General features: G+C 39.9%; 1 protein-coding gene across 4 annotated transcripts in view; it reads right to left on the bottom strand.

Moving 5' to 3' along the window:
• The window catches only part of Pdp1 (PAR-domain protein 1), a 498834-nt gene extending 494732 nt beyond the window's left edge, over positions 1-4102 (bottom strand). Inside the window, exons 1-2 of one of the 4 annotated variants that reach the window (XM_065220813.1) lie at positions 3587-4102; positions 1586-1928 (exon numbers count right to left, since the gene is read on the bottom strand). In XM_065220813.1, coding sequence (XP_065076885.1) covers positions 1586-1688 — 103 coding nt within the window. In that variant the 5' untranslated portion in view covers positions 1689-1928; positions 3587-4102. Of the gene's footprint in view, positions 1-1585 lie in introns of all 4 variants that reach the window. The other 3 variants (XM_065220812.1, XM_065220814.1, XM_065220815.1) reach the window with 3 other exon arrangements.
• Between the last annotated feature and the right edge of the window lie 16346 nt (positions 4103-20448).

Raw genomic sequence — 20448 nt, 5'->3', positions numbered from 1 at the left:
TCAAAATTACATAGTATATCGATTTTCGGCACCTTTGCGTCGTCCCCGTTCCGAAAATACCCATATTGTAGGTTTTTTTGAGACTTTTCCTGACCCCGATGGCCGTCATCTTGGACTCCAGAATGGCCTCGTTAATTTTCGTTTAGCATAAAATAACATATTATTACTATATATAATCCATATACCATCCCTATCGGCAACCGATATTGTGCGGATACTATATTTTGATGCTTGACGACACGATGCGTGACAAGTCGAATGAGCCCGAATTGAAGTGAAAATGGAAAAAAAAACGAATGATGCAGTTTTCGAGTCATTCATTGCGTCAATTGAAACAAGTCTTTGCTTCAAATGAAATGAACTGAAGCACTTGACGAACGAAACAAGCGATAGTCAAGTCATGTTTGAAAAGAGGAATGTTCAACGTGACTCGATTACAAGAAACAGCCGCCTTCCGCGTGGTCTTGCTTTATAGCTGCGCCTTTACCAACTGAGTTAAGGGAGGCCCCAGGAGTGTTTACTGAAGAGTTCGAATCATCAAAAAAGTTCTATATCTTCGAACCAGCCTTGATTATTATGAATGAACTATCCATGTATATAATCCCAACACTACTTTTATATGCATAAATGTCCCATGTTCAATGTAATCCATACGAGACGGCATCACATAGTTGTTCCTCGAACTCTAACCGTTGAACATTATCACACGTCCTCCATTGCCACAATGCCTCACCTTCTATAGGCGTTTCCACAATGCTAATAATTTATGCAGCAGCATAAGAATTTTAAGCCAAGAACCAGAAGAAATCAAAACGAACAACTTTCTCAATCACAACACTGCTCTAGTCCTACATACAATCCATTCTACGGGACGCTAAAAATCTGCAGATATCACAGGTATCGTCCCAACAAGCTCACCATAGCCCAACCAAGCCAACATGCTCCACAACAATAATGAATTGAGAAGCAAAACTCCCTCCCAGAACGCCACTGCGTCGCCCATCGAATCAATCACCTTAATCGCCGACCTGCAAAGTCACCACCGACGACTACACGGCACTGACTATGTTCACGTGCTTTGAGCAAAGAGGAAAACAGCACAAGCGCCGCAAAGAAAAGAACTGCAAAAGAATTTCCCTCCCGTCCCATGTAGCGGCTCACACACCGGTGCGGTGGTGGTCGAACGTTGTGCAAAGCCCTTCGCTTTTCAATTCCTCCTCCGGGCTGATAATCCTCACACAAGTCATCCGCAAAGCCCATCACAGTCACAGCGCACTGAGCGCTAGGTGGGTCGGTAGTATGGGTGCAAGCAAAACTGCCATTCGGTTAATCCATCACTAACACGCCGACAATTGCAACATGGTTGGTGCAGAGCGGTCGACTAAGGAGGAAACAGATGGTAGGAAGGAGGGAAAATCGAGCCCATGTGGGCTCAACCACCCACCGACGGGTGGGTGGGTGGTTGGTATTGTTTTATTGCTTTCGCTATTATGACGCCCATTCCTACCACAGCGCGAACTGTCAGACTCGGAATGTGGGATTCGGTTTCAATGAAAATAATAGGTAGACAGAGCTTCAGACTTACCATTCGTCCCGCTTATCAGTGGGTAGTTGCTATCACGGCCTCCTATCAGCGTCTTTAATCCGGACTCGATCAACGTAGGTGATGCCCGATCCCTGTCGCTCATGGTTGCTAGTTTTGATGGTGGTGGTTGTTGCTGTTGTTGTTGTTGTTGTTGATGATGATGTTGTAGGTTGGTTGGTTGTTTGTGGGCGTGAACAGAGCTGTTAGTTAATATAACCACTTGACTCTGTGATCCTTCAAAACTTTCTTCAGGATTTCAATCACTTTTAATCGGCTTCGAATTTTGCGTGCTCTCCGATTACTTTAAGCGGTGATTTCTACTCAGGTAGCAACTTTTTTTTTTCTCTAGACTTAATAAACAATATTCAACACTTAGCAGCTATTTATATTCTATAATTTTGTGTAACAACTTCGCTTCTTCGTTTGGACTTTGCTTTATGAACAACTTTCTAACACTTTTTGCTTCGAAAACTTCAACAACGTCGCAAAAGATGTCAACTTTTCCGCCCCATCAAGTGATGATCGCGGAACACAGCGGGTGAGGAGTGACAGATGGGGATAGTGGGAAATGGGTGACACAGGAGAGACGTGGAAAATATCAGAAACTGTACAACTAAATGTGATTTCTATTTACAAAACACACTTTTCCTCGGCCGCGAAGGACCGCCACACTTGGGGCACACTTGGATGCCGAAAAATCCGAATCTTTCACGCACTTCACCACCGATTGCTTGTTGCGGATTGGCAGTCGTCGTGCAGTAGTGTCATCTGTCAATTTTTCTTCTTCGTCGCCTGCTTGCCGATTTCACTCGGAGGATGCTATTTTTCACTCGAGAATCGAAAATATTTCGCTCTCTGGCCACTCGAACGGCGAGCTATCGAATCTTCTTCGACCGAACGACGGCGATGGCGAAGGGCGAACGGAAAATCACTACACTTTAATTAGCAGATTCACCTGCCCTTTGGCAGATTGACTCTTCACCACAGGGGGCACCGAACAACAACCATCCGTAGGCGTCAGAAAATTGATCTGTGGTTCGTTTTCGGAAGGCCCTTTTTTGGTTGCTTGAAGGATCCCGTGTGTGCTGCTACGATTCTCGTATTCTAGCTGGTGGCCTCCTTCGCGCGACCAACCTCTCTCTGTCTCTCTCTATATCTCTCTCTCTCCGTATGGTTCTGGATCTGTGTGTAGTAGTAGTCAGGAGGATTTACAGGATCCGATTCACCACTGTAGTGGTACAACAAAACAATTGCTTCCTATATGTGTATATTGGGAAAAAGGCTTCCACTTGCTCTCACTCGTTGATGAAGGATTCAAAATCCAGGAAGATCTACATTTTTCTCTCTCTATAGAACCAAATTGAAATTTAATTCACCCTTTAATTATTCCTTTTCACCAGCCAACTTCAAATCTCATCCAACTTCTCACTTCACCACACCATTCCGGCTTATCGCACCCTTGGAAATTTGAACACAATTTGAAAATATTGCTTAGATTAGACTCTTCAGTCTCACAGCTCACGGCAGCATGTGTCCGAAACGAAATCCACTCTGTTCACGTGTGGCAGCAAAAGCTTCTTGACAGCCTCTTTCGATGACGGTTCGTGTTGGTGGGAAAAACTTTTCCCTTATATCCTTTCCACCCCCGCACACGCACACTCACAAACACGGTGCCAAAGCACCGAAAGCTTTCCCTCTATGGCCCACTCTCAAACAATTGATTTTTTTTTTCCTGAATGGCCTTCCAGACGCGACGTTTGCCAGTATTGGTGTAAAAGCTTTTCGATATCTATTCCCCCTTAAAACTTCAGTCCCACACAATCAAAGCACTCCCACAATCCTCCGCTGGCTGAGTGAACGTGTTATCTTTCAAGGAGCACTGAATACTCTCTAAGAAGTCCCACTCCGAGCGATCGAAACGCGGTTGACGACCAAGCAGGCGATGAAAAAGAAAACAAAGTCCAAAAGAGCAATCTCGTCCTCCAATGTGTTGTTTTGAACCTTACACTCTTCTACGAAGAATCTGATCCTAGCAATTTCTGTAACTCCGAGATCTCTTCCTTGTCGCGCGTAGAGATCCCCGTCAGCCCGTGAGATCAGGATAAATAATCGTTGACGTCGTCGTCGCCTCAGGTCACACTGGTACCGTCGTGCAGGTATGTACGTATGTAATTAACGCACAACACTTTCGGACGCGCGTTGTCGAGGTCGTCGCGTCGGAACCGGCATGAAAAATCGCACTCGACTCAAAGGCAAAATAAAATCCGCTTTTCCAGCACACCTCGCTGCTCTGGACGCAAAATAAAACCAGGGCGAGAGCAGAGGACGAACAACAGAAAGGATCCCGACACGACACACGCACAGGATAGCCGCGGACACCGGTCGACCACACCACTCGGTACACGGCTAGGAAATTTTCTTCGGTGAGACTCCGACTCAGACACTTGGCGAAAAGAAGAGAAGAGGAATCTTCCTACTATTCGGCGCTCGATTTTTTCTCCGACTAAAGCAGGCGAACCCGCCGTCATCCACCATCAGCGGAGGTGCTGCTTAGGACAGTACAGACAGACAGACAAATACGCGACGCCACTGTGTTTGTGTGTGACACACCGTGCGCACTCATTGCCGTCACACATCGTGCCTGTGGTGAGTGCCAGCCTTAGGCTTTTGAGAAGTGTAGGTAGGTTCTGAGTAATCACGAACCGTGAGCTGGTTTAGTTTTTCCTCGTGCTCTTGGTAGAATGACCGATCGATTAACGGTTCAGAAGAAAAGCGTTGTAATCCGGAGGGGTTGAGATAGCCGCTTGTCATGCTGCAATCTGTCGCTTATGCTGAGTCCAATACTGAAAACTTCGGGACACTATTTTCTAGAAGAGATGATATTTTAATACAGGAATCCCCCGAATAGCGTGGTGAGTGGGGCCGTCCACCCACCGCATTTCTCAGCTGTTTTCCAACCCACCGAACTGATTTTCTATAGGTGTCAAGTTTATGGTTGACCCTATTAACATTCAATAAATCAGTTTAATTTGACAGGGGACTGTCGAGAAATTGTGGTGGGTGGACGGGTCCACCCACCGCGCTGTTTGGAGGATTCCTGTAGAAATGTAAATTTTGATTACAAGGGTTTATGATGTGTATGCAGACGGTCTGTTTTTTATCAGCAAGATTAAAAATTACCTCTCGAGGGTGAATCATAGAGTGAACCGTAGTACCGTGAAGGTTGCTTATTGCGCGCACTTAACGCGTGAGTAAAGTCTTTCTCTCTACAGAAACTTGGGAAGAAGATAAAAGTTATCATATGTAATTTAATAGATTTCTATTAAATTACCGTATTTTCATTAAACAATATAAGATTTGTAAAACTCAGAACCAAAATTACAAAATTTGCCTCGCAAATGATGGAACGGTGCACTAAATTCCGTGCCCTGATTCGAGCGATGTTTGTGATTCCGCGCAACAGTGCACCTAATTTCACTCACTTTTATTCAACTGAAATTTAAACTCTATGCTGGTGCTTAATTTTCTAAACAATATCATGATGAAAAATTGATACTATTTGTATAAAACACAAGTAAATGCATCCAGAAATTAGTTTAGATAAAAGATTGAAATTTTTTAATAATTGTGTGTTATATCCCGTACAGACTATGGCTTATAATATGTAATATAAGCTGTCTTGCAATGAGCACTCATACGTAGGATTTCCAGTAAAAACTAGATGTATAAGTGCTCATTGCAAGACAGCCATATTACATGATATAAGCCATAGTCTGTACGGGGTATTATAATCGTTCAAATACAAGTATCAAAACAAAAAGTAAATTTCATGTGATATTCATTAAGTTCTGCAATGTTCTTTGAAGATCTACGATGTTTAATGAAATTCTAAAACATGCTTATTCTGCGCGGTGTGTACGGATAGATGACTTGCCAAGTGACAATTGTCACCTCGGGTGAGGTGACTCTCCGTGCAAATCAAATGGAGAGTCACCTAACTCTAAGTGACCATTGTCACTTCACCATCACTTCACTGTATCCTCATCTCACACGCCACACAGAATAGGCCTGCAAATTTCTTTGAAGATCTGCTACTTTCTACTGACGATCTACGAAACCAAGAACTTCTCTGATGTTCTGTGAACTTATGTGAAATTCAACGAATTTCTTATGTGTTCTACAATTTTACCGGAAGCATCCATAGTTTTTTAACGACATCGTAAAAGATTTAATGACATTCCAGAAGTTCTATAAATTTACCACAAGATCTATTATAAATTTCCTAGAAGCTCAACTGTTCGTTTCAGAAGTTCTACAATCTTCCAAACAGTTAGTACCAGAAATTCTACAAATTTCTTGAAAGCTTTACGATTTTCCCACGATCTTCCAAGAATTTTAACAATTTTCGGAGCAGTTCTTCAAATAACCCAGAGGTTTTACGAATAACCCAGAAATTCTACGAATTTTCTAGAAGACCAATAAATTTTCTATTTCTATACCTGAACTTCTTCAAACTTCCCACAAAATCTACGCCATTTCCTGAAGATATACCTACTTCCAAGAAGTTCTTCGAATTAAATAAAAAGAAATTCTATGAATTTACCTACGATTTATTAGGTTATTTTTTTAGCTTTCTCAGTCTAGGGTAATCGGATAAATTATTCCACCATCTTCCTCAAAATAACCGTTGTAAAGTGTAGTGTCATAAAGTGTACCATGTTAATTAAAATCAAACTCAACGAACCATAAGGAAGCTCCTTCAAGCTTATCGCGGCAACAAACAAAATTTAGCAACAGACGGTAGACTTTTTTACCCTTGAAAAAGGCCCCAATAAACGGCCGAAACGTCGGGCAGTGCACAACTGACCGTTTGGATTACCCTAGACTGAGAAAGCCATACAAAATAAAGTTACCTACGATGTTCCCAGAAGTTCTTCGATTATCCCAGTAGCTCTACGAACATCCAAGAAATTCTTAGATGTAGGGGAAATGGATGTAATGTTGGCCTAAATGCCCCTAATTTGGGCCCATATATAAATTCAGCAAATCGACTAAATTTTCAATAGCGACAGAAAATATCCATTGACGCGTCCATCCAGATAAAATTGATAAATAGCAGATTTTTAGCGATGGGCCCAATCTTAGATCCATAGGCCAACATTAGAGCCATTTCCCCTATATTGGCACATATTGGCTTATAGCGTGCTCCCAACTTAGTGCTCTAGATGCACTTCAACAGTTATTAATTGAGACCTTTGCTGCCTGCTCCATTTTTGCATCAGCGGTGCCGGTGGTGTAGTGGTAAGCGTGCCTGCCTCTCACTCCAAAGGTCTGTGGTGCAATCCCAGTCGGCGCCGTCAGGATTTTCTGAAACATAACATTTCTGATCACGCCTTTCTTCGAAAGGGAAGTAAATCCGTTGGTCCCCGGTCCATGAGTTGATGGTTAAATAGATAGCGTCCAGATGTGGAAGCTGGCTCCCTGGCATCGATAGCATTGGTGCTCAGTACGGAAAGCAAGATCGACGGAAAATAAATTAAGGAAAAACAAAAAAATGTTTGTATTAGTATAATTGTGTGGCTATCATGCTCTATATACCCAAGGAAGTCGAGAATTTTTTCAACCCGATAAATTGCTAAACCAGACCGGGAATAGAACCCTACAGCATGATTTTGCTTTGTAGCTGCACCTTTAAAAACTGAGCTTAGATTTTCCCAGCAGTTTCAAAATTTTCTTTTAAGATCTATGCCAACTTTGTAGAAGTTCTACGAATATCTCAAAGATCTTGTAGCTTCGAAATTACCAGAAGTTCTACGTTTTTCTTAGCAGTTGTAGGACTTTCTCATAAGTTCTACAAACATCCATGTATTTCTACAGTTTTCCATGAGTTATAAATTTTTTATCTCAGCATTTGTTAAGTTTTACCATAAGTTCTTCTAATTATTCAAAAATTCTACAAATTTCCTGGAACTTCAACGAATTTCCTAGAATTCATCCTAGCTTTCAAAAGAATCCACTAATTTTAAAGTAGTTTTAAGAATTTCCCAAATGTTCTACGGCTATTTCAGATGCTTTAGAGCATCAAACAGTTTCTATGAAACTTTCCCAGAAATTCTACGAATTTTCTAGTAGTTCTACGATTTTCCCAGCAGCTTCACAATCATCTTACAATATCTACAAACTTCCTATCAGTCTTCAAAAATTCTACCAATTTTCCAGAAATTGTAAAAATATCCCAGAATTTCTAAGAGCTTCGAAACAGATCTATCAACCTCTCAAAAGTTTTAGGAATTTACCAAAAGTTCAATGAATTTCCTACGATATTAGCAGAAGCTATAAACCTTCCAAGAATTTGTATGAGCTTCCCAGACTTCTCCACAGTGTTGGAAAAATATCAAAAAATCAAATCTCACCAACGCCCAAGATCACGCTTGATTTTCGTGGACAAAAATCAACAAGCAAACAACTGCGGTTGATTTTGCAAGCTGTGATATCGCAGCTCGGAATATCAAGCTAACAAAACCCACCAGCTGCAAATCTCAGCAAACTGTGGTGAGATTGAGTTTCATAATTTTTGCTTTACACCCGAATGCAACCGAGACTTCCATAACGGCTGCACATGAGAGCGGAAAAATATCAATTAATTTCTGATGTTGCCAACACTGCTTCTCCAGTATCCCTAAATGTTCTACGAACTCTCAAAAGATCTGTCAATGTCCAAGAAGTTTAAAAATTTCACTATTAGACCAGTTAAAACTATTGACCCAGACCCAGTTAATGTTTTAGGTAAAGCAGGTGTATATAAATTAAGCTGTTATCATTGTAACAAAGTATATGTAGGACAAATCAAGAGAACTTTAACAACTAGATTTAAAGAACATATAGCGGAGGTTAAAAGACCAAAAAGCAAGATGAAAAAGGGCTAACGTATTATTTCAAATCAAAGGTTACAGAACACATCTTCACAGAGGACCACCAACAGTCGACGGAGGACATCATGATTTTACGAACCGTATCTACACGATGGAAATTGGACGTGGCAGAGTGCCTCGAGATCAACAAACAACGGAATTCAATTTTACTCAACAGGGATCAAGGAAACGGACACACATGGCTTTTCAAGTTACTACATAGGACACATCGACGAGTAACCACCAGAGTACCTGCTTCTACAGGAAATTAGATTTTAGTTTAGCTAGCTTCTAAGTGAAAATGTACCTAGGTTAATATATATTAAGTTTTTTTCTATGTTTTCTTCAGTCGAGCATTAGTACACGACACTGAAGCAGTCTACACATTGTATACGAAATAAACGTATCTGTCAAGGATAAGCAAACCCCAGCCGGCGCCGCCGGGATGTTCTGAGGCACAACATCTCTGATCACGCCTCCCTTCGGAAGGGAAGTAAAGCCGTTGGTCCCCGGTTCATGAGTTGATGGGTCGATAGGTAGGGTCCAGGTGTGGAAGCTGCCTCCCTGGCGTCGGTAGCATTGGTGCTCAGCACGGAAAACAAGATCGACGGAAAACAAATCAAGGAAAAAAAAGATAAGCAAATAAGGTAGTGGAATGAAATGGATATTACAAATCTTTCTTCCTCTCTATTTATACAGGTATTCCACTAAGACGCCAACATTCATCAGGATCCCAGAAGTTATTAGATTTTCTAGAAATAATACGAATTCCCTGGGAGTTTAACGGACTTCCACGAATTTCTACGATTTTTTCAGCATGTTTAAAATTTTCCCAGAAGTTTTACGAATTTCATAGCAGTTTAAATTTTTTCAAGAAGTTCTACGAATTTCCCAGAAGTTCTAACTTAGTAAAATAAATAAATGCGTAAAAAAAATTCTGGAAATTCAAAAAAAACTCAAGGTAAATTAAGAAATCTCAGCAAAATGTGGGAATTTCGTAGAATTCCAGAAAGTAGTGAACGAGCCTCTGGCTAAAAATCGCATCAATAAAGTTGAAAAATGAATTCCCGGAAAGATCAGAAAACTTCTGTGAAATTCTGAGAACAATAGGAAAAGGCAAGAACATTTTAGAGGAATTTTCGTAAGTTGCTGGGCTGCTTCAAACGTTGAGGGAACGTCATGGAAGATCATTGCAAGTCTATTTATTCCAGAAAAATAGCGGACAATTTAAAAAAAAGTTCTTAGATTTAAAGAAGTCATGAAAACTTCAGAGATGCTTAAAAAACTTCATTTTTTTTTAAACTTCATTGATGCTCAGAGAACTCAGAAGAACGAGAATTTCAAGAACGCTGGAGAGGTTCCGATAACTTCAAGGGAGATCATAGAACCTTATGACAGTTCTATTAATTTCAGGGAAATTACAAAAAAGTAGAGAACTTCATGGCAATTTTTAAAACGTGCCTAGAAATCCAGAAAAAAAAATCGAAAACTTGAAGGAACTTTAGGGAAGTCCATAGAATTCCAGGAAAATTCAAATATCTCAGGGGAGGTATGAGCATCAGACATCGGAAGAATTTCAAGGCAGTTGTATAGCTTTTAAGAAGTTCTAAGGACTTGCAGTGAACTTCAAGGAAGTCCATAGAATGTAAAGGAATCTTTTGCCCTTCGAGAAAGTCTAGATAATTTAACAAATCTTTACAGGTGTTTCTGTCAGTTACGTGAACCTCAGAAAATTTACGAGAACTACATCTCAGATAGTTTTATGGCGAGCTGAATGTAGACAAGTTTTATTTATCTCTCAGTATCAGTTTGAGGGAACTTAAATGTATGTTTATCCAGATATACATAAATTCCTATGTTAGAACCAGATACTTCCTTTTGAAAAATCATCCTTGTTATATCAAACGATGGTGCTTGGGAACCCAGGACTCAGAAACGATATTAACTACCCTGGTTTTCCTCCTTGCTAGAAAATAAAACACAATACACAGACATCTTCCGATTTCGTCGAGCTGGGGCAATTGGTACATGATAGTTGGAAATCCGAAATTTAAATCATATTTTCTTTTTCAAGTGATATTATAGCCTTTCGGTACCCTCAGGTGTAAGATAAAGGCAAAAACGTCAAAATTTATATCAGCTCAGCTAATGAGTAACATTGAAGTGCTTAAACGAAACGGATTTTCCATCCAAATAATGGACTACGGGAATTGGAGCGTCCGACAAACACATGAGCAGTTCAACGCCAAATGATGAATCGATCAGACTCGACCTTCTCCGATATGCATTTGAATGTCACTTTTCAAATGGACCAATCACTACACTGATCGATTCTTTCTTTCGTTAATAACTCGGCTCCAAACAGATGCTCAGCTGTTCTTGTCGTCCAATACGCTTAATAAAACATTCTTTTAACAGACTATATAGAAAAATTAGCCCAAAATATGAATGCAGCCAAGTTCGAGAATCGATGAAGAGAATCTATGAAGAGAATCGATGAAGAGAATCTATGAAGAGAATCGATGAAGAGAATCGATGAAGAGAATTGATGAAGAGAATTGATTAAGAGAATCGATTAAGAGAATCGATTAAGAGAATCGATTAAGAGAATCGATTATGAGAATCGATTAAGAGAATCGATTAAGAGAATCGATTAAGAGAATCCATTAAGAGAATCGATTAAGAGAATCGATTGAGAGAATCGATTAAGAGAATCGATTAAGAGAATCGATTAAGAGAACCGATTAAGAGAATCGATTAAGAGAATCGATTTAGATAATCGATTAAGAGAATCGATTAAGAGAATCGATTAAGAGAATCGATTAAGAGAATCGATTAAGAAAATCGATTAAGAGAATCGATGAAGAGAATCGATTAAGAGAATCGATTAAGAGAACTCTAAAAAAATGTGTAAGTTATTTATATAACAAAAATAAAATTTCATGCTAAAAGAAGGCTTATGAAAAATACAAACTATTCAAATATTGAAAACTGTGGTTAGTGTCCTACAAACAATCCAACCAAAATCGTAAAATAACAACTTTAGGTAAAACTGTTTAACTGTTTTTTTTTTATTCAATAGTTTCGGAAATTTTGCACAGAAGACGATCTAAAGGTCTCATTTATTGTTTTCTGTGTAAAAATAAAAAAAATCGTGCCAACAAAAAGATCCAAAATTTGACTACAAGTTATTCTTCTAGGATTTGTCCATTCAAAAGTTGTTAGTTTTCATACAGTTTTTTTTAAGTTAATAATATTGTATATTTTTTGTTAGGTACATTTTGGTTTTTTTTTTCACGTAAAAAAGATCAACCGTTTGTTTAAAAAAAAAAACGTTATGTTTCCCTACAACAGACGTCATTTTCGTGACACGATTTAATTAAAATGACGAATTCACCATATTCAAAATGGCCGAATTTTAGCAAAATGTGAATGATTGCCTACAGCGAACAATTATACAAAGCTTCAGACAAATCAGAGAAGGTCGAGTCAAAAATTATCTTTTGCTTTTTTTTTTGACCTGTAACTGCTCATATTTTGGAAAACCTCAACCACGCAACCTCAAAGTCACGCAAAGTCTTCAACCCGTCATCGGTTCAGCTCTGATGTTCTAACATATTCAAATTTCATTCAACAACAAGTCCCAATCGAACTGTTTGACTACCACCACATGCACACCATCTAACAAATCGAGAACTCGCTTGCAAGCGTCGTAGTGCTTGGTCATGCGCGCAAGTGATAATAAATCGCTACTCGCAGCTTCGCCGTGTGTCGTCTTATCTTGCGTTCGGGTCGTCGCGGAGCACACCATATGGTTTCCACTGTGGAATCGGTAGGTTGGTACTCACTTGCTTGCGAACCGCTCACCCTCACATTACCGTGCGGTTAATGGACTACTGGTGTACTGCGAGAGCGAGCACTAAATGGTTGGACGGAAAGGCGAGCTCTCGAATCACATGAATTTTAATATTATTATTATGAACTCGACCGAAGAGGAAAAGTAGGTACACAAACTTTGACCACCTCTCATGGGTTGCTGCTGAATGTTGTCGGAGACGACACGACAAGGGGTGGAAGGACAGTCGCTGAAAGGCAGGTTTGTTTTTTCTTCCTTCTCCTCTGGCTTGGCTCCTCTACCGATCAGCGTGCGAGCGTTAGTTGCTGGCTCAAACTCCTTTCAATTATTTTTCTGCTTACACATGTTTTCTACTGATAATGGTAGGGTATGGTGGTCTAAAACGCACCCTTCGCGTAAAATGACCCACGCTGTTTTTCAGCGGCATTCCCTAATAAAAATTACCATAGTAAAAAGCTTCACTACGTGTTCGGGGTATCATCCAAACCATGTGTGGAATAGTTCTACCATCCGGGTTACCGTTCGTTATTGACATTTGTTTATTAGGGTTGCTAGTTCAGTATTTGAACTAGTATTCTGGCACTTAAAATCCCAGAATTAGTAATGGGAAAAAACTGCTCGGGGCCATTTTACCCCAGGGGTGCATTATGGACTATTCTCTCATACCTACTCCTCGCACCTCCTTTGCCCCTTGCTGCTGCGACTGCTGGTGTCAGCAAATACACACTTAAGCCGGCATAAAACCGTGCACCAACAGAAGATTCGAAGAGTGCGAGCATTCCGGGAAAAGGACAGTGGTAAAAATATACACGAGTCGAAATTTACGACGTTCTTTTTTCGGGACGGTTTTTTTCTACGGTTAGGGTTTTCTCAAATGAACTGCCTTCAGGGGCTCGGAATACTTTTGGTGACCTGTCAATCATGCGTCATTTATTGTGTCAAAATATGCAAGCAAACAACCAGTCTACCGTCGGTTGCTAAGACGCTCACAGCATGTGGACTATGATTATTCAGTAAATTAATACCACGTTCACATTACAGCCTATACTAACGGGTGTCCACTAAAAAATGAAAATGAAAAGAATAGGTTGGGAAAAAACAGTTCAAACTGAGTCCTTTCATACAAAGAGTTAACTTAAGTCTTCAAGCTAAGTTTAGTGAATATTGGCAAACCGTGGGTCCGTGGTCCATCGTGATAATCATGATATTGGCACATAGTCCGCATCGTGCTCTCTTGCCGTGCGAATTTCTTTGCTTTTTGCTTAAGGAAGTGTTACTAATACCTACTACGCAAAAGAAAAGGGCAAACTCTTGATCCTCCTTCTGATGAAATTAATTTGAGTAATCAATTTGATTTGCTCACGGATGATGAGAATGATCCATCATCCAAGAACAATTCTAGTAAACTTTCCCGGCTTAATGCCAAGAAGGAAAAGATTCCCCCTATTGTGATAACCACTTCCGATTTCCATGCTCTTCGCATGGAACTTTTGAATTTCGTGAAAGTTAAGTTTTCACTACAAATTGGACGTCGGGGTGAATTTCGTGTATTGGCTGAAACCTTGGACGGATTTAAATGTCTTCTCAAGTATCTTACTGAGAAGCAACATAATTTTTTTACTTACGACACCAAAACTGAACGTGTGTTCAATGTTGTCATGAAAGGACTGCCCAGTGGTGAATCCCTGGATCAGATCAAAGATGAACTGGCAAAATTACTTGGAGTTGTGCCACTCCAAGTAATCAAAATGAAAATGAAATCCCGTCCTGTCGATTCGCGCAACGGGATTTCTAATGATTTTTATTTAGTTCACTTCAATTCTAGTGAACTAAACAACCTTAAGGCCTTAGAAAAAGCTATCCTTATGCTCCATGTCCGAGTGAAGTGGGAGCACTTCAGGAAGACTAGAGGAAATTTCCAAAACCTCACTCAGTGCCGTAAGTGCCAGGGATGGGGTCACGGAACTAAAAATTGCTACATGCCAGCTAAATGCATGAATTGTGGTGATTCCTCTCACGCAAAGGACGACTGTCCTGTGAAGGAAGATCCTAAGAAATTTAAATGTTCAAATTGTGGTGAAAACCACAAATCCAATTTTTGGGAATGTAAGACTCGCAAAGCAATCCTACAATCTCGTTCTAACCTACAGGTAGGAAACGTTCCACGTTTCCGAACAGGTACAAATTCCCCTGCTGTTAACAACGGTCAGTGAGGAACAAATTCTACATTCGTACCCGTAGGTACAAATATCATTCCTGCTTCAAATGTTTCATCTGTACCTACTCCCCTCGCAGCTAACAATGTTCAGCGAGTTAATGGAGCTACCTATACTGCTATTGCAGCGGGTAGAAATCAAAATACTAACCAAAGTAATTCTAACGGAAATTTTGACAATTTTGACTTAGATAATGAAGACGAGCGTTCATAACGTGCATATTGTCGTTATAACTGAAACGTTCCTCAAACCTGAACTTAAGGTTAAGAAGGACTCAAATTATTTAATTTATAGAAATGATCGTCTTGATTAACCCTGTGATGGCATAGCCATCATTGTTCATAGACGAATCAAACATAAAATTCTTTCTTCATTTGAAACCAATGTTTTTGAAACTTTGGGAGTTTCGGTTGAAACAAAATGTGGACAACATACGTTTATAACTGCCTATTTGCCATTCCAATGCGTAGGCCAGCAAAAGAATTTTCTCAAGGGTGACCTCCAGAAACTTATCCGTCATAGGTCTAAATTCTTCATTATTGGTGATTTTAATGCAAAACACCGCTCATGGAATAATGCTCAAAGCAATGCCAATGGTAATATTCTGTTTGATGATTGTTCTGCAGGTTATTACACTATTCAATATCCAAACAGCCCAACATGCTTTTCTTCTGCAAGAAATCCCTCCACTATTGATATGGTCTTAACTGATTCATGTAAACTTTGTAGCCAATTGGTTACCCATGCTGACTTTGGTTCTGATCACCAACAAGTAACTTTTGAAATATCCCAAGAAATAATTTCTAATCCCAACAGATCTACTTTCAATTACCATAGAGCAGATTGGGAGCAATATCGAACATTTATGGAATATAACTTCGATCCAAACATTCCTTTGCAAACCAAAGATGAAATTAATTATGCTCTTGAATCTCTGACTACTTCTATAGTTGAAGCCAGAGCTGCCTTAGTTCCAAAATGTGAGGTTAAATTCGATTCAATTATAATAGACGACGAACTTCAGCTCTTAATCCATCTTAAAAATGTCCACAGGAGACAATATCAAGGAACACGCAATCCTGCCATGAAAGTTATCTGGCGGGATTTACAAAAACAAATTAAAAAACGATTCTCTGCCCTGAGGAACAAAACATTTGAAAATAATGTTTCTAAATTAGACCCGAGTTCCAAACCCTTTTGGAAACTCACAAAATTTTTGAAAAAAACCTCAAAAGCCTATTCCAGCGCTTAAAGAAGGTGGTAAAATTTTGATCACAAATTTGGAAAAAAGCTCAGAAACTTGCTAAGCAATTCGAGAGTTCCCATAATTTCAGTTTGGGTCTTACTAGTCCTATTGAGAATCAGGTTGATCGGGATTTTCTGAATATTTTCTCTCGGGAAAATATTTTTGATGATTCCTGGGGGACTGATTTGGACGAAGTAAGGCCTATAACTAAAAAGTTTCAAAATATGAAAGCTCCAGGTGATGATGGAATTTTCTATATCCTCATCAAAAAACTCCCAGAGAGTACCTTGTCTTTCATGGTAAAATTATTTAACAGATGTTTCCATTTGGCATACTTTCCTGATAAATGGAAAAATGCAAAAGTTGTTCCAATTTTGAAGCCGGATAAAAATCCAGCTGAAGCTTCTAGCTACCGTCCAATAAGTTTGCTTTCTTCAATAAGTAAACTTTTTGAAAAGATAATTTTGAATAGAATGATGCTTCACATCAATACGAACTCAATTTTTGCAGATGAGCAGTTTGGATTTCGCCATGGGCATTCAACTACTCATCAACTCTTAAGAGTTACCAATTTAATTCGTTCAAACAAATCGGAAGGCTACTCAACTGGAGTTGCTCTTCTAGACATAGAAAAAGCATTCGACAGTGTTTGGCATGAAGGTTTGATTGCTAAATTGAAAAAGTTTAATTTTCCACTTTATATTATGAAATTAGTTCAGAATTATTTAACTGACAGAACTCTGCAGGTAAATTACCAAAATTCCAAATTCAATCGACTACCTGTTAGTGCAGAAGTTCCTCAGGGTAGCATTCTTGGGCCTAAATTGTATAACATTTTCACCTCGGACCTCCCTGATTTGCCTCAGGGTTGCCACAAATCTTTGTTCGCTGATGACACAGGCATTTCCACTAAAGGAAGAAGCGAAGAAGTCTTCGTGTTATTTGCAGCAGACTGCAGAAAAGTTTAGATATTTTCTCTTCTTATTCACAAAAATGGAAGATTTCTCCCAACGCTTCCAAAACTCAACTTATAATATTCCCACATAAGCCTAGAGCTTCGTTTTTGAAACCTAGTAGTAGTCACATAGTCACTATGAACGGAGTTCCAATTTTCTGGTTAAACCAAGTGAAATATCTTGGATTAATACTTGACCAAAAATTAACTTTTAACGATCACATTGAGAGCATTCAAGCCAAATGTAACAAATATATAAAATGTTTGTATCCTCTTATAAACAGGAAATCCAAACTTCTAATATTTAAACAAGTTCTTAGACCGGCCATGCTTTACGCTGTGCCAATGTGGTCTAGTTGTTGCACTACCAGGAAAAAAGCACTTCAAAGGATTCAGAACAAAGTTCTGAAGATGATTTTGAAGCCTCCCTGGTACAGTACTACCGAAGTACATAGAATTTCGAATGTTGAGACTTTAGAACAAATGTCCAACAAAATTATTAATAATTTCAAGCAAAAATCGTTGCAGTCCCCAATTGCAACGATTAATTCCCTTTATACCAAGATAAGATTTTGTTTTCGTTTTTAGTTTTAATATTTCAATTGTTATACTGACATGCAGGTTTAAAAAACCTGTTTAAAAATACTGAATTGCCAAGGCAGGAACAATGTAAAAACACATAGATATATATCATAACAATTAAGGCTGGTAAGTTACTGTAGTAACTGGAGCACCTAGGTTAAAATGAAATGTAATTTATTTTGAATTTAGAACAAATAAAGAGTTAAAAAAAATTAAATCGACGCATTATTTTACAAAGTTGGTAGATAACATATTTAGCTTTACTATGCAAGTTGTTACAGCAGTGTTCATGCTTTCAGTCTCGAGCTGATTATGAGACAGAATTTACCTGACTTGACTTGAAGCACCTCTAAACCATCCCCAATTTTATCTTAAAAGTAAAGGAAATAAAAAACATCCCGATTTTGCTGAAATTTGTCCAGAAGCACAACTTAACATGAGGAAAATAATGTTGGATGCCCGCTGGGATCCGGATTTTTTTTTTAGTAAAAATGAACTGTATACAACATTATGACTAATTTTCACTTTCTTGCAATATCGTATTCAGTGCATCAAACAGCACCTTTTGACGTCAAAAAACTTGAATTTGGACCATTATTTCCCATTGGGAACTTTGTTACACACAAATTCGATTTTTCCTGACATCTTCATGCATCAGGTCAAATAGGATTGTAATTATTATGTTATAATCAAACTGCAATCAAAATTTACCTATTTACCCACCTTCTGAACAATTTTGATTTTGGCGCCTACGTCACATTCCTGTCACACGGCAGTGATGGTCTACTAATTGTGCGTATAAGATTAGGAAACAGGTTTTTGCATATGAGCTAATGTTTTCCCTTGATTTGTTTTCCCTACCCTACCCCCTATCGACCTACACATGAACCGGAGACCAACGGCTTTACTTGCCTTCCGAAGGAAGACTTGATCAGAGATGTTATGCCTCAGAAAATCCCGGCAGCACCGACTGGGATTGAACCCAGGCCTTTTGGGGTGAGAGGCAATCACGCTTACCACTACATCACCGGCGCCACTGAGCTTAATGTCGATTGAGTTTCTTTACCATATCTTACCAATTGACGTATATACTTCTAAAATGGAGTAATAATCATACCACAATTTCACGTAAACAAAGCAACATGTCCAGACACATAAATGTTCCCGCAACATACGGACAATCATATCATCGTAAATTGACCGCCAATTCAATCAATCTGTCTAGCAGTGCTTCGCACGGAACCATCCAAACAAAAAAAAAGCTTTAGGCAACCTAGTGACAAACGCAAACGCAATCTTGCTAGACTTGTTTTTGTTCTACAGAGCCCGTTTTTTCCACCGACTACGACTACCCCGTGCGCACACCGCACCCCTCCGGTATGGTGCAATCTCCGCCACTCCACCACACACAATCGTTCCGGGCAAATTGCGTTATTGAACAAAACAACAAATACCCAGCCATATTCCAAATGACGAAAAAAAAAAAAAAAAACAACGCAGCTCTAACAACCGACAGCATTAAGAAAAAGTACACACTCGTTAGAGAATTATTATTGGCATGATTTCTTCGCACTTTTTCTAAATGGCTCTGGCCGATGACGGCTTGTCAGAATTGTTTTTTTAAACCACCCTCCGGTTGTGTGTCCCCTTCTCAACCAACCATTATTCGGAGACGGTCGTAGTAGTGAGCTACCGTCCAATGTCACGCTTTGAAATTCTCCCACATTAAGGTATACTTATACCACGGCGAGAGTGACACTAGAATTAGTGGAAACAAACAAACCCCGTTCGCATACAACATAAGAAAAAGAAACCAAGCAGCGCGGAGATTCTCGGAGGTGATAAGTTCTGAGAAGCCTAGCCGCAAAACAGCAACCGCCCGCTCGCTAATTAAATGCCGTGTGAAGTGATGAAAGACCGGCCCCAACTGTCTGCGAGTGTGACACATGAGAGGTAAAATTCCATCAAACGACACGTGATGAACGAAAATACCCCCACCACATGTGGGCTGGTAACCGTCGTGAATGAAGACGTTTCCATTCATTCAGTGTATGTGTGTTTGTGTATGTAAGCCATTATCTACACGCAGTTCTAGATTAAGTCTAATGAAGCAAAGCAATCAAAATGATCAATGTTACACGGTTGCGGTCAATTGATGGGAACGATGCTCAGCACACACTGGCTGCTGGAGGAGATGTTCTCTCAGGCAGTTCCACATCTTTCCTATCACGTGACGATGTCCGTATATGTGTCCGTGATGTGATGGAAATGTGGGAAAGCGACGCGCAAAAGAAGGGTTTGTGTTATCTATCATTCTTATCGCAATCTGTTTATGATTTGTCGTCTCCGAACAGCACATGTGATTAGGAACTCACTAATACGATGGGATTGTAGAGGATTGAAGCAGTGTGGCCATCTGGTTTGAATGAAAAATATTAGACAATCTATAACCAATGTAAATTCATAGCAGAAAAAAATTAGTTTACCAGACAATGCTAACATGTTGAATTTTTTCTTACATTGATTTGTTTTCCGCCGATCTTGTTTTCAGTGCTGAACACCAATGCAACCGACGCCAGGAAGGCAGCTCCCACACCTGAACCCATCAACTCATGAACCGGGGACCAACGGCTTTAGTTCCCTTTAGACCGAGACCCACCTAAAGTCCAGCGATAGCTTCTGGTTGTCTGACCACAATATTATCCGGCGGATCGCAGCAGCTCTATGGGGGGTGGGGGGGGGGGGGTGTGCGTTGTTGCAGTCATCATCGAGAAAGGGATCAAGTTTTACACCCCGCCTCACATCCACACTTCTATCATTGAATGGAATGAATCGCCAACTGGAAGTGTCCGGTTCATCGCTGTTTACAGCCCGCGGCAGTGTGCGGACTAGCAAGCAAATTCAAGAAAAACCCGACCGCCATCACTTGTACTAGCCCGCCATGAAGCTTGGCGAAACTACCAGCGGAACCGAAACGGATGTCTACTATTCGATCATGCACAACATGTACTGTACACTGTGCAGTTTCCGGACGAGCCAACTTTCATCTCTCCGGTGGGAAATCCCTCCAACCTGGAATTTTTCCTGTCGTACATCG

The sequence above is a fragment of the Ochlerotatus camptorhynchus genome, unplaced genomic scaffold (assembly GCF_037179485.1).
Source record: "Ochlerotatus camptorhynchus isolate MF236.1 unplaced genomic scaffold, CSIRO-AGI_Acam_v1.1 ptg000132l, whole genome shotgun sequence".
In the NCBI taxonomy this organism is placed as follows: Eukaryota; Metazoa; Arthropoda; class Insecta; order Diptera; family Culicidae; genus Ochlerotatus; species Ochlerotatus camptorhynchus.
Note: the sequence above shows the minus strand (reverse complement) of the source record. Positions and strands in the feature narration are given on the sequence as shown.